We start from the raw sequence: 17541 nt of genomic DNA on the forward strand, positions 1-17541 counted from the left end.
ACAACCATTTTCCGCATTGCTATGGCAATCTGCGGGCTCTAAGTTTGGAGAGGTACGGCATATAGCAAAATAGTGGAACATCTGAGATCTAAAAACATTCATTCTGACACACGACTAATTGCTGAGTTATTTCAGATTTCCAAATCATAGTTTTCCATGGGAAATATTGTCGATACAAACATTTGTTTGCTATCACGCATGTACAGATGGCTGAACAGCTGTTAATATAAACATACATCAAAGACATCAAAACATACATCCAAGACATTAAAACACAAGACTGTTTTGACTTTGAAAACTGATGAATGTGTTGCAATGCATGTCTCAAACTACATTTTTATTACTCAGATGTATTAAAAGCGCAGTGAACTGAACAGTAACTTAAATTAATACAACACTTATGGTTAAAATGGAGTCTTACTTCCATTTTGAATATGTATTCTACTCTACTTCCCACCCCTTGTTAAGGTTGGTACCTCTTTGCAATAAGGTTGTGGTTATCAAACTTTTTACACCAAATAGGCTACCACCTAAGAAAAAAAACGATTGTCGATACAAACATTTTTATATATATATAATTATCATTTAGCTCTCCAAGCATCGGCACCATGACCAACATTAAAATACAATTGCATGGTAGGCCAAAGTGCTCCAAAAAAATAAGCCATATTTTATTCTTATACCGCATATTTAATATTACTGAGACACTGCAATGTTATGCAGTTTGAACATTAACACACACCTCGAGGATAATCCTTTACCCAAATAACGATTCAGTTCAAATGTAGTGCACGTGACATTTGGATAAAAATACAATTGTACCCCAAAAAATATTTCAAAACGTTCTTAAAAGACAATGTAATGAACCTGAAAGTTAAATACAACTGAAAAGTACTTAGGCAGTGATTCTTTCTTGTGCAACTAGAGACATCTTGCATACCGCTAGAGGGAGCTTGAGTACCACTAGTGGTACCTGTACAACACTTTGAGAACCACTGCAATAAGGGTTACATAGAAACAGGGGTGTAAATAACAGTTTGGGTGTGGTTCTCAAATGAGAAACAGAGATTGCTGTTTGGTACTCATTTTTTTTCCCCCCGACCCACCGACCTCAAAGCAGCGACATTTCTTCAGTGTTGCCATCTTAAAGATATTGTTGCTATTTTTGACGAATATTCTGGCCGCAGACCCCCCCCCCCCCCCGATTATGCCCAACCACAAAATAAAACAATTGCTCCAATACCAGCTGTGGTCCTTAGAAACAATCTTGGGTCCACTGCGACTAGCTTTTATTTTTAAGTTGGCTCTCGGAAGCAATGAATTTTCAGTCAGTACTCAAATGTACCTGCATATTGTTTTGTACCATTGTAAAAAGCCTCAAAAAGCAAAGGAAAAGAACATTTAAAAACGAGTGCTCTTTGCTCAACTAACTGAGTTTTTGTGTGGTACAGCAATATGCTTTCTTCTTGTGTGGCATCACAGACGGGGGTTGAAACTCTAGAGTTTGGGGGGATTTAAGATTGCATTGGAAAAAAAAAATGTTTGTTTACAAATGAGTTTCAGGACATTCTACTCAGATTTTGGCTATATTATGAAATAAACTCAAATTAGGTTATAAAAGCACTATGACACATAAAAAATACACAGCTCAAATAATAGAACTATGACTTTACACCCACCACCCCCACCCAAAAAAAAGCGCCACAAGCGCATGCCAATACATATAGCCAGTCAGAAATGATGGGCAATTTTAGAAGATGTGCTACTTTGTTTATTTGCATAAAATTGAAGAAACACCGCAGCGTATCATGTGTCTCAGCGCGCGTTGAACTCACCAGTGCACACTGACTGATTATGGCAAATTACAATCTGTATGAGTTGCAGAGAATCCACTCTCCATGCAATATGCAGCCCTGAAGCAGGGGAAGAGAAATTGTTGCGCCAAGTACCATAAAAACAGATTGTGAATTAGCTGCACGGGACGCCCCCTAAACCCCCTGTTTTATTCATGAGCATGAAGGCTATCAAAGCCCAAGAAACCCCCGTGGTCTTGCCCGCTACATTGCATCAAGGTTGCATGCCGCATCAGTGGAAGGTTGCAGGTTTTTTGCCCATGCCAGATTAACTGCTGCTGTCATTTGCTGACAGTATACAAACATTGTGACAGCTCGGCCCAGCAGCCATTTTTCAAACTTGTAATGTTTTTTTTTTTTTTTTTTTTTTTGATGGATTCCTTTCTAAAATGTTACATTTTTTGAAAGGGTCAGGGTTGTTTGAGGGATGAGGAAAAAGTTTTGTTGTAGGAAGGTGGTAATTGCACATCAGTTGGGGAAATGCATTATTATTGATAATGCATTGGAAACTGAAAGTGTGTTCTTAAAGAAGAGTTGTACACTGCAGTATCGTCATCAATGGCATTGGAAAGTCTGGGGAAATTGTGGTAGCCACAGGGGGTGCATTGGGTTGCAGCCAAGTGAGAGGAAGGTGAAGAGGCCAAATTCAAATTTGCCATAATTGCATAGGAGTATGATTGAAAAGATGCACTTTGGAGTCACTAATGTCTTACAATACAATACAATACAATACAGTGCAAGTGAAGTCTCGTTATATTCTAGCTGTTTGTACACATGTACAATTTTATAATTGCACTAATTTGGAAGGAGGTAACAAATATTACAGTGCTGAGTTCGTATTAGAATTTACAAGGAAATCCTAGGGAAAGGTAAACATTAAATGCATTACATGAGGATCAAAGCACCTACCCAACAAATCGTGATGATTTGAAAAGCAAATGCAACATTCTTTCATATATAATTAGGATATTGCATAAGTTGCAAGAAGCTGTATAAAAGACACTGATTAATGGGACATCTAAAAATAATTGGGACTCACAAATTGTAATACAGGCTGCATAGCAGGCATGGTTGGCACAGGCAACTGTATTGTTTGTCCTTTTCTCACATGAAAGCTAATCGGTGTTTGTAAAACCAGAGCCACGCGTCTTCTTGTGTGGTTGCCAGAATATCCTAATTGCCGGCTCAGATTTGAGCAACTTAGTATCTTGTCATTACTGAAACACAGGAGTTCTAATGAGTGCAATTGTTATCTGAAAGATGGCCCTTTTTTCACTACTGCGAATGCACATTAGATCCAGACAGCTCATTTCCATTCCCCCTGTCATCTCTCTAGAAATGACGTGCAGTGCTTGAAACTGTTTATTTCCAAATTCAGACCTCCTCCGCGGCAGCCATCGGCTTCAATTACCAGTTTTTTTTTCCTGAGCGAAGCCATCAGGCAGCCTGACACTGAGGTCCAACCTAATTCCCACCTTCTCCAAAGTCAAGAGCATAATGTGCAGATAAAAAAGGTGGAAAATAGCTTCCCGCTCATTAGCATGCAGTGCCTGCGTGTTCATTTGCTTGCTGCGAATGAAAGTTCTGACACTCAGCGCCTTGTGCAATGCGAGAACAGTCCTCTTCAGACTGCCTCGTGTCCTTACTGCTGCGGAAAGGTCACCGGCAGAGGTGTGCGCTCACCAACTTGGCTCACTGCTCTTCTCTGTCCCACCTGGGAGAAGGGTTAGTTGAGGGTATTGATTCAGGGAGAACCTCATTACCTGCTGAATCAACATAGTATTGCCATGTTTCACCCAGCCGAATTGTTTACAAGTGTCTTTAGCACGGGCAAAAGCCTGCCCTCATGGACCGTGGCTGCATTCACGAGAGCCTGACCTGGGTGATTATATGTTATCCGATACGCCGCTTGCTGGCTTGGCCCAATGAGCAGGGCCAGTGGCCTGCATTGGCCTGGGCCCATTACAATCTCTCTCTCTTTTCCCTCGCCCTCGATCACTTCGTCTCCCTGCCCGTGCTCCCTATGAATGTCTCCATTAGCCTGCCGATGTGTAAATTGTTTTCACCTGCACTGCAGGCAGATGGGGAGCAGTGTCTCTGTCGTGATTTCCTATGCATGAGCTGTCTAATCAGTCCAAGAGTAACATGATTCCCTTGCTCCTTGCTGGAAAAAAAAAAAAAAAAAGGTGAGCTTGTGCGAGCATGCACACATACATAACCTCATCACTCACATTCTGCAATCAATATGCATGATGCGCTGTGGGGATATTGGTGCGGCGGTGGTGGTGACAGGGTTCATTATATGAGTTCGCCTTACAACACTGTGATGGCTTAATACAGAGGAGAGAGCCCGGACCTGAGCTGATCCTTGCCTCTACTGTTTCCATTTTCATTTCAAATTGAAGGATAATTTGACCTGGAAGACTAAACCCACAAGCGCAATGACATCCAGCAGCAGTGTCAACCGAGTGTGACCCTCGGAAGAGACGGGAGAGGATTCCCCTCACGTAAACAAACAAACAAAGCATCCCCTGATGCCTTAATATGGATGTGATGTGCACTATAGGCCTTTCTTTGAGGATGGGGTCAAATGGGCCATCTAGACCCTCTGGGTGCAGGGAAAGGTGCTCATATAATGAGGTGTTTATCCTTGGCTGCATGTACTCGACAAAATCAGAGCTATGGCGCACTTTTTCAAGAAGTGCTGTCTCCACGTGCTGTGTTTAAATGTCTTGTTTGCTTAAACAGACATATCAAAATCGTTTTTTTTTTTTTCTTTTTTACAGTATCACCCATACATTACAATTCAATACATCTTTCATCATTCTATTCCTGCTGTGGGACTTTTTAGCCATCCTGTAATGGTTCGGCAGTCAGCTGAGTTGTTGTTGTGGGCGTGTCTTTCGGCGCCGCACCTGTTCTGCATCGCCAATCAAGGTCTTGAGGAGACCTGTTGTCAGATTGTTTTCCCTTGTTCGCTCTTGTTGTTCTAAGTGAATTTTTTTTTTTTGACTAAGATAGCTTTTGCTTCTTTTTCCAAATTTAGTGATTTTTTTTTTTTTTTTTTTTTGTACGCCGTGCTTAGTTGTTTTCTTTTCAATTGGAGTTTTCCTGATCCCCCGGTGGCAGGTAATTTTGCCTTATTCATTCCCTTGCCTTGTTTTGCAAGCGTTTTCTGTTATCCCATTTTTCGTAGCATGTTGCCAGCGACTTTTGTTGTACTTTGGACAGTAGTCAAAATTTTTTAATAAATTTTTTTGACAACTTCTCTCTGTATATGTTTGTGGGATTCACCCTTTCCCGATTCCAACGGAACCTTAGCACATCCAAAAGAACATTTGTGAGGTCAAAGTAAGATACGGCCTGATTTTCAATAGCTGTTCTAGATAAAGGCAAATATATTTGATTGGGTTGAAAGTAGGACAAGGAATGTGCATATTAACAAATGGTTAAGAATTCTGGCAATTGGGTGGAATTCCCTTTTGATTACCGGTAATTAGATGATGAAATGGCAGTGGTGTGTAGTCAGGGCCTGTAAGACCGCTTCTGGTTTAAAACTATCAGAAGCACTAAACTACATTTACAAGTTGAATGAAATTTATCAATTCATTTCAACAGTCTGTTATCCTCATTCATAGCCATTCTCTTGGCTGCCCAGCTTCTAGCATTCAGCATTCTAGGCCTCTGAGCAGGCTTTGGCAATGTGCATGTCTTTGACTGGTTGAGCTGAATAGTTTTGCGACACACGCACTGTGACAGAGGAGGTTCAATGTCGGACATTATTTAAAAAACTATAGATTGTGAGGGTGGGTTGGTTGCTGGATTGAATTTCAACCCAGAAAAGGATTTGTTCAGCATTTCCAGCGCAGCACACATACTCACTGGAGCTATTTACATGAAGGAGCACAGAAAGGAGATGGATTTTATCGATAATCAGCATCTTGGAGTATAAAACATATAAAAACAGAATACAATGATTTGCAAATCATGTTCAACCTGTATTTAATTGAATACACTACAAAGACAAAGTATTTAATGTTCAAACTGATCAACGCAACGTGTTTTTAGAAAATAATCATTAATTTGGAATTTTATGGCTGCAACATGTTCCAAAAAAGCTGGGACAGTGTCATGTTTACCCTTCTAACATCACCTTTTCTTTTAACAACATTCAATAAACATTTGAGAACTGAGGACACTAATTGTTGAAGATTTGTTGGTTGAATTATTTCCCATTCTTGCTTTACAGCTTCAGCTGTTCAACATTGCTGGGCTCTTCATTGTCATATCTTACACTTCGTAATGTGACACATTTTCAATGGGACACAGGTCTGGACTGCAGGCAGGCCAGTCTAGGCCTGCACTCTTTTATTACGAAGCCACTCTGTCTTAACGCGTGCAGAATGTGATTTGGCATTGTCTTGCTGAAATAAGCAGGGGCATCCATGAAAAAGACGTTGCTTGGATGGCAGCACATGGTTTTCCAAAACCTGTATGTAATTTTCAGTATTAATGGTGCCATCACAGATTTATAAGTTACCCATGCCATTGGCACTAACACCGCCCCATACATCACAGATCCTGGCTATTGATCTTTGTGTCCATAACAGTCCAGCTGGTTCTTTTCATCTTTGGCCCGGAGGACACAACGTCCACAATTTCCAAAAACAAATTGAATTGTGACCACAGAGCACATTTTCACTTTTCATCTGTCCATCTTAGATGAGCTAATAAATGCTGTCATTTCCAAAAACAGAATATTGTGCTGGATTTTTTAATGTAAGTTTTACAGTATCGTGAGCTTTTTATATCGCCAACCTCCCCACATTATCGTGATGATTATCGTTCATGTTGTGATATTATTGTATCGTGACATTTGGATATTGTGACATCCCTTGTATCCAACCAACTCAACTCTACTCTACTCGACAAAAGCCCAATCTCCACCAACAAATCTCCCCGGCTCTACTCTATTCACTCCTGTGTGGCGAAATAGCCCAGTTCAAAAAAGTGACATCAATATTTTGGAGGCCAATGATTGGTCCGAGGCAATCGTCATCAATGTGCAGCTACGCAAACCACCACCCTGGGAAAATAGCCTCTATTAACGATGAACAGAGGAAAAAGAATGCTGCTTCCAAGCAGATAAATACTTGGACAGGAAATCAATAAAACTTATATATATATATATATATATATATATATATATATATACATACATACATACATACATACATACACACACACATACCTGACAAGTTGTACGGTTTCGGCGTAATTTGTACAGGTGCACCTGAAACACCTTTTAAAACATGTACGCTGTAAATTGCGAATCTGTACGACCAATGTCAATTTTTTTTCTGTGTTATCCGTTTTTGTTGCCTAACTGTAGTTGGGAGACACAGGGGGGAGCTTTCTCCAAACGGTGCAGCTGTTGCACGTCGTTGAAAAGGGGGAGCCCAGTAGCCCAACAACACACGTCAGATGGTGGCATTGACTAATTTTCTACCTCCCAATCATTTACATTGCATGTGCTTATATGTGGAATACCAGGAGCACTATGAGTAGAAAAAACATTATGATAAGCAGTGATATCGTAGTAAAACAAATACTTTTTTACTTGCGAAAAGAAAGAAAAAAGGACAACAAAAAAAAAAATTAGCCCTGGCACATATTGGAATTGGACTCTTGAATGCCCATGAGACCTTTTGAGAATAGTATCTGTATAGTAATCTTTTGAATCACTGTCTTTTCTTATGGATTTTTGTATGTATTTTGTGTTGAAAGAGTATATTTTCTTAAAGTTTTGTAAAAATCGCAAGGGTCTTTCGCGCTCTTCCTCATGCATGCACACAACAAACCCACACGTCAAGCGCAAGCTGTCACAAATATACGCAACATCAGTTTAATTTTTTTTTAAGCTGATTTCTGATCACAATGCGATCATGTGACATCAGTCATTCGAAAATAATGTGTAAGATTATATACAGATATGTACGGGCAAATTACAACTAAGATTCAGTACACCCCGGGGTTGACAGGTATGTAACTCTAATTAAATTGATAACCAGCCCTATTGTCTTCTTCTTAGCCAACAACCTAAAAAAAAAAAAACACTAATGAAACTACATCAGCTTCAACCCATTTAAATGTGAGCTTTCTTTTCCATGAAATTATGAAGGGGATTTGTTGCAGCTTTTCATCCACTTGATAGCACTTAACTAATTGCTTTCCTCTCATAGCCCAAAACGTCATTAAACATAGACACACGAATAAACTACAGTATATGGACAACGGACACTCATCAGTCACAAAAATAAAACACTATTGCATTAACTAGCCCTTTCCAAACTTGACCAAGCCTGTTTTTGAACAGATACCACTAATAGCATTTACTGTTTTAATCATTTTAATGTTTTTTTTTTTTGGGGGGGGGGGGGGGGAGGGAGAAATCGTACATGTGCCAACTACAAGTGCCTACTTTGTGAAGTAATTAAAATATGAAGTAAAAATCTCTTACTAATGCATCAAACTTGACTGTTCATTCTTTAATGTAGAATGCTTGCTGATAGAAATATACAATATGAACAGAAAGTCAAGCTGAAAGGGAACCCTGGCAAAAGGAATGCTCAAACCACTTCAAAATAAGTGTTATCAAATCACGTAAAATTGTACAGTTGATACAAATCCAGCATTTGCAATGTCTGAACGCAGACATGCTAGTGGTGAAGGCACCGCAATGAAAATGAGACATGGAAGAACAGCCATGCTGAAACCACAGAGATGTGAGCTAACTATTTCTTGCACAAGGGAGGCAGAGGAAGTGAGGGTTTGAAAATGAGACTTTCGCATTTTTGTAAGCTGTTTATCAAATTATTAATTGCACAGATGTTTCTCACTAGCTAGGGGCTGAACGCGGGCTCTGCCAGCCAAGCGAGAAAAGGTCTGGAGGATTCACTAGAGATGTGCACTGAATATCAATTTAATTTACTAGCTGTTAATTCTTATTCAAATTGCGACCTCTGTTAGGGCATATTGATGACCATACACATGCAACATTTGTCCTATGAGAAGATGGTGAGAAAATGTGTATCCAAAACTAAAAATAAGTGGTCCAATGTTGTTACAGATGATCATTATAAAAATAAACAAGAAACTATTACAACTAAAATGCATATGCGGGAGTGTGTGTACACATTAAAACACTATGTATTATATATTGAAATAGTTTTCACATCTTAGTGTAGTTGTGTTATTGGAGGGAAAACGAATTTGTTGCTTAATGGATATTTTCTATTTCTTAAAAAAAATCACCTTGCATTGGAGACTGAGACAGACATCAGTGCAAGGTGTTAATATGTCTGACAAAATAATAGGCACCTGTTCTAAATATTGTATGTAAATTAAATCATTAACAGTGCTAATAAATTATCATTTTAGTCATTGATAAAATGATTACTTCTGACCCTGACTGGTTTAATTTAGCCCATTTTATTAATACAATTTAATTTAGTCATAATTTCTAGTATCTACTTGGTACTAATGGATTTGTGCTGTGCTGCAAATAAAAACAAGACAACAATAATGAGGAGGTCTGAGCCTCACCAATGCATCCTGAGGGAGTTTCTGCCTGAAAGAAGGAAACAGCCTGTTAACGTGAACGTGGCATAGGAAGTATTTTATGGGTATATACAGTATACACTCAACAAAAACACAAACGCAGCACTTTTGTTTTTGCCCTCATTTTTTTATGAGATGAACTCAAAGGTCTTAAACTTTTTCCACATACACAATATCACCATTTCTCTCAAATATTGTTCACAAACCAGTCTGAATCTGTGACAGTGAGCAATTCTCCTTTGCTGCGATAATACATCCCAACTCTCAGATGTGCCATGTCAAAAGAATAAATAAATAAATTGGATAATTTGGATGTGGCCTTCTTTTGCTTCTTCATTGCATTGCATTGCAGAGGTATTGATCAGGACTCGGCTTCGGCACATATCGAGTGCCTCGGACTCAGGTGCAAAAAAAATCTGATCTGGACTTCCCAGCTATATACAGCACCAATACAAGCAATAACTGACTATGATTCGACCATCAGGCACAATGCAAGGCAAGATTCGAGTTAAAGTAAGCCATTTTACACAAAAAAGAAAAAAAAAATCATGGTGGTGAAATATGGGCAGACATCATTGTTTCAGTTTCATGCTGTTTCTACAAAAATGCAACCTGAAAAACAGGTCGATAAATCCCAGCTACATAATAGGGGCTACTGTGCGATTCTGAATGGTGTAAAATGGTTCTAAACATGTTTTACATTTTTAATTTAACATACACAGATGTTAATGAAATATAGGGCTACACATTGATTGAATGTATAATAAACTGACATACATAGAGAAAATGCTGCCTATAGTCTACTAATGGTCAAATGAACATCCAGCAAAAGTGGAGTTGTTAAACACCACTGAGCTCAGCTGGAACAGTAATGCTGCAAGACCAATTTTCTTCGTGGCCTCCAAAGCCTTCCACCTCTTAACAGCAACAAATAAAAAGCCCTGCAACAATATCAATTATACATGCAGGAGCTAAACAAGGGGTTTCATTTCACAACAAATAGCCTCTAAGGGGGACACTGAATCTGGCAGATTAGCATTAGAAAAGGACAACAAAACTCCCCAATTCAACAGCTAAAGAGCAATTTGTCTGAACCAAAATTGGTGAATTTGCTTGATTAGGGTTTGCACTTGGAAGAGCTGTCAGATTCTGAATCCTGGGAAAGAATGAGAAAATGACACACAGCTGCGTTTAAAATGCAACATTGGGACAGCTGTCAATGGTGAACTTTGATAATGTAAAATGAGATGACCTGATGATTCTGCAACCATGCAAGCTAATAGTCCATCTGTATCTGACAGAAAGTGGCGCTTATCAAATGAGTTGTGTACCTTGATGGTTGGTATTTAGACCAATCAGTCTGCTGAAGGAAGTTTATGTAATGTTGCACTTCACAACATAGCATTGAAATTTAGGAATTATGACAAAGGAAAAAGCAAGGATTCCTTTTACACAGTATATGCACGTGTTCTCCCCCAGTGCTCATGTAAAAACGTGTATATTCGTGATTTTCTGTGATGCTGCAAAAAAGTCAGATTTCCCTCCATTTTCTTTCAAAATACTTTCAAAAGTAAACCTGGTTAAGTTATTGAAACTGTGGACAGGGCACATCCGGCCGTTCACAGTGTCTGACCGCCACTCACAGTGTTAATGAAGTCAAAATAAAATATAAACGATGAGCACTTTTATTTTGAAAGCTGTGCTTTTATTTTGACGAGCATGTGTGTGCACTGTCAGTAATATTATAGTTTGCACTTATTTATCTTGGTGTGCAACAAGTGTGTCTGTATTGAATCGTTGAATGTGGTGGTCCATGGCAAAAGTGTTTTAACAGCCCCAGCCCACTGTGGCAGGGCTACCAAAAATTTGCCACTGCACTGTATCCCACTAGAATAGATCCAAACCTCCACTTAGCAGCAACAGAATCCCATCTCCACATTCAGAAGATCAGAACCAAAACAAGAGCAATCTGTAGTAAACTGACCATATCAAAACTGTGTTCACAAATCGGACCATGACACTCTGAGTGACTCAGCAGAAAATTAAGAAAATAATTTTTATTTCTGACTAACTAAAACATCTTTATTTGTTCCACGGTGTAGGTAATGACGAGAACTTCTGCTACTATATTTACTATATTTATTATTGTTTTTATTTATTTGAATCTTTACATTCTAGAAAGGTTTAGTAATAATAGTAGTGGTAGTCATCATCACTATACAGTATACTGTATAAACTTTTCGACAGCTACACTTCTAGCGCTGACCCAACCAAGCCCCCCCCCCCCAATTAAATACAAAATAATTTGTATTTTTAAAATAGCATTGCGGGCCAAGTTATTTTGAATAAAAAAAGATGACGGGACTGCTGTATGTTAAAACGGTGTGGATTACCTGACAGTAGAAAATTATGCAAATGATCTTTGAAAAACTCACACATTACCGCCTTTACTTTACTGACCCTGCTGTAGGGCAGGACACCGATTTAGAGGGTATAGGCATATAAACTGCCATGGGTGATATTAAGGTATACTGTATTTCCAAATGCCAAAATATGCAAATGCCGGCCAAAATAAATTTTAGTCGAAAATGTATTTATTTACTTTTTTTTTCATTCAAAATTTAAGATTTGATCCCACAGTGGGGAAATTTTCAAAAATTAATTGTGCACTAGAGTATGTGGCAGTGTTGTGTTGTGCTTATTGGTATAGTACATTGAAAAGGACTGTTCTTTTTTGTTAACCATAGTTGCCACACACATACATTATTCATTCCGCGCCTCCGGCTAGCCTCACGTGATCTGCATGTTATGGCGAAGGGCTTCTGGGAAGTGGTGCTCATGGCAACCATTGTAAATATTAGCGCCTCTCCCGCTCGTTGCGGCTCTGCCTCAGTGGCAAAGCAGTTGTAAATGGCCACCATGGCTCGCGTGGAGGATACATATTTAGAGAGGACAATGTCCATTCAACACAGCATCCATCAACGGTAAGGAAGCGTTCGCTTTTTACGACATCGCCGGTTTGCCTTCCACAAACCATCTATCTAGCTAACTAGCTAGCTAGCTATCTAGCTAGCTGCTAACATAGTTCCGGGCATTCACAAACTGTCGTGAAATTATCATATTTGTGCTTTTGAGTATTTACAGAATTGTTATCTCACGTAACGCTTTACATAGCAGAGGTGGTTAGGCGGCTTTATGTTGAGTATATTTATGTGTAATATTTCGCAAAGACTTCTGTCAGTTCAGATGGTACCAGTTCCGCCTTTAACGCCTGTGCGCGTACGTGCTTGTTTGCACGCGCGCGTGCACTTGTGTGTGTGTGTGTTTGCAGAGAGAAACAGAGGCTGCAGTTGGAAAAGGAGCTGTTTGGTTGCGCCAGACCTCATAAGCGAACGATGTAAGCAAAAATGTGGTTTGAAATCATATGATATTGAAATATACAATATTGATTTTCAACAATATTTCTAAACAGTGGAATCATATTTCACAATATTTCTATGTGTGAAAATGTATATTCATCCGCATTACACTGTAGTTAGTGCATTTACTGTTAAGAATAAACTGTTATCATAGTTAAGTGATTTCCATGAATGATAAGTCACAACTATAAAGGTTGGTTGAAAATAACATTTGAATTTAGAACATCTTGTGCTTAACCTTTTTTATTTTTATTATAAGCCTTGCTCTTATTTTTTACAAGAATCCTTGATAATAATTTCTTTGGAATAACAGCTCACCCGTGCCTTCAGCTCTCAGATAAAAGGTTCCAAGCTGCACGGTTATCTCAAGCAAATCTGTGTCAGGGAGGCACAAGCGAAAATGAGAAACCTTGAGCTTTTGAGAGATGTGGAGTGCCTTCAAATTAGCATGCAACAATACAATCCTAACCTTTTCGCTTTGCATCAACAAAAGGTAATCACACACACACAGCCACCCACACACGTAACACACTATTTTTTGTCAATATGGACTAAAAAAGTTGATCTTGCTTTAGAGTATGCTGTTTTTTAGTTTTACTTTTTTAAATAAATATTCTTCAACATTTGCTGTTTTCAATTATTTACATTAAGGCATGTGTGCTTTCAAATAATGCTTATCATCATGAATATAGAACAACTCCTACTTGATTACTTGCATTTCTAAAGGTGCCATTTTTTTCTCTTGCCGTATTATCAACATAAAAGCAATTTCACACACAATAGCCTTCATGTCATTTTAACAGGGAGTTGTAATATTTGCCATTATTTGCAACAGCAGTGTGATGGTAAACACTCAAAATGTGCAATTTATCACAACAAGCAAATGAACGAGCGGGTGGAAACAATGAGCCAGTCAGATTATCGCTTAAAACTCAACAACAGTGCTTGACAATTTAATATCAAATTAACAAAATTGGCTAATTATGACTCACAGAGTTAATTGGCCAATGTAGAGACTGTGAAGTGCTCCAGAGGTTTAGTCCTTCTCTCCCCTCAAGCAGTTGGTTTATTTCCTCTTGATGTTTTATAAGCACCACATTGGTTATTCGGTATGCACTTTGTTGTATTTTAGCACATTCTTTCCTCAAATACAACTTTTATTGTTTGACTGAAATCCACTTAAATCTGACAATCAGAGATGTTATTTTGAAGTTGGTCCTATCTGTCTGTAAGTCTGTCTAAATCTCCCTTACAGGAAGAATTTTCAGATAAAATTTGCAGATTTATGGAAGAAATGAAGACAACAGGGAATTCAAAGGTATAATTAATTTTGCAGCGTATTATTCTTACTAATTTCATGAATCATAAAATATCATCATAAAGAAAGAACATAACATGCCACTTTGCCACTCAGATATTGTTCTTTATGCACAAATATTCCGTTCTAATGTTTCCAAGGTCCTCTAATTCTCCCTTCTATCCAGCCGTTTTGTGTGTGTGGGTGTGTGTGTGTGTGTGTGTGTGTGTGTGTGTGTGTGTGTGTGTGTGTTTAGGTTTATAACGTTACACTATTTAAGGCAGGGTAAATCTGCCATATTTAAACTGTGTGTATGTCGTATCACAGGTACCTAATCCTAGCCATTGCATCTGTACAAGCAGTGTAGTTCAAGCCCATAGCTGCTTTCTCCTTTCACTTAAAGCAGTTAAAGCTCTTTTAGATGAAATGTCTAAGTCATCTCATAATAAGTTGGAGCATGCTGTCTAGAGCAGTCACTTGTAACTGTGTACCCCACCCCCCTCCACTCCTCCCTCAGTCTGTCGATATTGTAATGAGCAAAATGGTACCATTCCTCCATTATGCATACAAGCCATTGGCTGGCAGTGTGCATGTCCCTCAGGCTGCAGCATTCATTAAGGGAAGCTTACCGGGCTGAAAGCTGGAGACAGATGATAACGGGATATGATTTTCATATTTAATACTTTCCTTGGAAGAGCACACGCGTGCTGCAGATTGATAGAAGAATCAATTGCTACTTTAGTGAGTCACTTTCTACTTTGCCCCGCAGCTACCGATGGAATCACTCAGCCAAGAAATTAACTTTCCCTCTTTTTTTATACTTACTTTGTGGATCTGCTGGGTGGGCTGCATGGTTTACAGTGAATGTTATTAAGCAGCTAACTGTTTGGTATTTAAGACGCTTATCAGAAAAGAAACAGAAGCTATGTTTTTTTGTTATTGTATTTGGAGGGAGGGTTTTGCCCCCCCCCCTCTTTAGTGACATTGACATGAATCAAAACTTGTGTAAAGGATTTCTTATACGATTAAAAGTTAAAACATTGATCCTGAGACATTCTTTTGAGAAATGTAGTCGAGAGAATTCTGACCTTGGCCCAAACACGCTACACTCGTTCAAATTATAAAGTGGATATTTAGCCTACTTGAGATGAAAAACTCTGGAAATAGACTTCATTAACATGAGTTGAAAGTGAAGTTATTTTGCAACTGTTCTGTGTTTTTGCTTGAAAAATATACATTTAATACGAGAAGCGTGGGTTAATACTATTTATACGTTCATATTTGCAGCTGAAACCTGTACAAGGCGATTGCAAGGATAGCTCCCTCTGTCACGTAGCAGAGGATTTTACAAATGCACCTGCGGTCATCTCAATTGGCCGCCAAACCTCCAGAGGGGCCTACCATGAAACTGGGATCACAAGTGTACTCTCACACCAAGCATTGGACTGTTCGCCCAATCGTAGCATGTACTCCTGCAAACGACGACCAAGTGGCCCTTTGAAGGACTTCACAGTTGTCAGAGAGGACACCGCCGCCAACCGTGCACAGTTATCAGATGACATTTCAGCTCCAGACATTTCTCCCGCCGGCCGTAGTTTGACTGACAAACACGGGAAAAGGGTGCCGGCGCTCCACTTTGCTCCAACTTTACCCGCGCCTTTTGCAAATGATGATGAAGAACCTGAACCTCAGGTGACATTGAAGAGTCCCAAGAGGAATCCATCTTTAGGCAGCAGCAATAACCCAATAGGGCTGCAGAATCCCTCTGCTGAACACGTTAAATCCACAGAGATTGCTCCTCAGACACCCTTAATGGAAAATACAGGGGGAGGTTTTAGCCATTTGATGCCTGAAACATCATCTGCAAGAAAATCTGAAGATATCTCAGGTTTGAAAATGTGCTTTTCCTTTGTCATATGTACTTTGGGGTATTTCCTGCTCCAGCTTGCATTTATTTTTGTGTTGTGAAGATTTGAACTAGAACTTGTTGTAACTTTTCTCTTTGCTTCCTTTCAGACAGAGCTGGAAGTTTCAACTCTTGCTCTGATGTGCAGTTCTCGGAGAGCAGCGTGAGTGACCTGACCATTTCACTGACGCAATCAGAGGAGTCAGAGGATGATGAGCCTGAGGCTGAAGCAACTGCAAGGAATATTGGCTCTGGTGAAAGTCTGCACAGTCCCGTCTCAACCCTCAAGGACACACCTCGCTTGTATGTAACATTTGGTCTTGCGGCGCTTTAAAAAATTAAACAAATATTTTGATTGTACTTATTCTGGCAGAGTTCAGTACATTGTTATTTACAGTTCAGCAGCTAAAAAACAAAGGGGCTGGGATATTGTTCTCCATGCATATTACAGTGGGCTGTTGATGATAGGAGCACGCCATTTCATCCAAGGCTGTCAAAGAGGATTGTGGGAGTCATGGTAGATAGGCAGCCATGCAGTGTGTAGCTCAGCAACGGTGGTGGCAGTGACGCATCTTACAGAGAGAGCTCAGGACCTGCCGCCAACCATATTGGCGTAATCCATGATAATGCCCTAACAGAGCAATTTTCTGCTTGAGAGACCTCAGGAACTCCCCAGTGGAGGAGGAAATTTGTGGCACCACAGAGTGTTCTGGAGGGTTGGTGTGTGGCCAGCACTTACAGCCACAAATCCTTAGTGTGATGATGGCCTCTAGTTGAAGGATCATTTTGGATGGGTTTAAAACCACGTAGTCCAGTGTGAATAAAGCCACATTTCCACCAACCGGTACGGTTCACTTTAACTCACCAATGTACGGTTTGGAAGAATAAACCTTCTAACTTGCACTCGGACAGATAGCGATAGCAGTAGCAGTGACCTAAATAGTGTGACATCATTCCAGTACAAAACTGTATAAACCCCGCAAATTAATTCTATGAGAAAAACAGGTTTGTTTTTCACATGAAGACAAACTTGACTTAAAAAAAAGAGTGCTTTGTATTCTTCCAATTCATGTACAATCCATTGTCACATGGAAGTGGCTATTCGTTAGCAACCAATCGTCACTCTGCAGTGTCTAGCCCCTGCCTTTAGGTGCATGCAATTGGTACCCGAAAGACACAATCCAGAGCAGTTAGTACCACCACTCCTTCACTCAATAAAAATTGAATACAAACGTGAGCCCAAGCATGATGCTTACCAAGCCGATGTTCGCTTCCAAAGCATGAACATTTTTCTCATGATTACAGAAAATGTATTTATACGGTGCACCTTGCGCCCTTCAAAAAGTAAGATGAAACCAAAAAGTTTTTCTTACCCTTACCCACATCCCTAACCCTTTTCATGCTGCCAGGGAGCTTTGTTGTGTTTCTTCCCCTCCTTAGTTGTGT

General features: G+C 39.5%; 1 protein-coding gene across 3 annotated transcripts in view; it reads left to right on the plus strand.

The window, feature by feature from the left end:
* Positions 1–12262: 12262 nt before the first annotated feature.
* Positions 12263–17541, plus strand: part of kiz (kizuna centrosomal protein) — a 48365-nt gene continuing 43086 nt past the window's right edge. The window contains exons 1-6 of one of the 3 annotated variants that reach the window (XM_086050557.1): positions 12263–12457; positions 12805–12870; positions 13223–13385; positions 14148–14210; positions 15477–16077; positions 16206–16398. In XM_086050557.1, the coding sequence (XP_085906683.1) occupies positions 12384–12457; positions 12805–12870; positions 13223–13385; positions 14148–14210; positions 15477–16077; positions 16206–16398 (1160 nt within the window). In that variant the 5' untranslated portion in view covers positions 12263–12383. Of the gene's footprint in view, positions 12458–12804; positions 12871–13205; positions 13386–14147; positions 14211–15476; positions 16078–16205; positions 16399–17541 lie in introns of all 3 variants that reach the window. The other 2 variants (XM_086050556.1, XM_086050558.1) reach the window with 2 other exon arrangements.

Source organism: Filicampus tigris, chromosome 13 (genome assembly GCF_054856515.1).
Source record: "Filicampus tigris isolate MCC_2025a chromosome 13, RoL_Ftig_1.0, whole genome shotgun sequence".
Lineage (NCBI taxonomy): Eukaryota > Metazoa > Chordata > Actinopteri > Syngnathiformes > Syngnathidae > Filicampus > Filicampus tigris.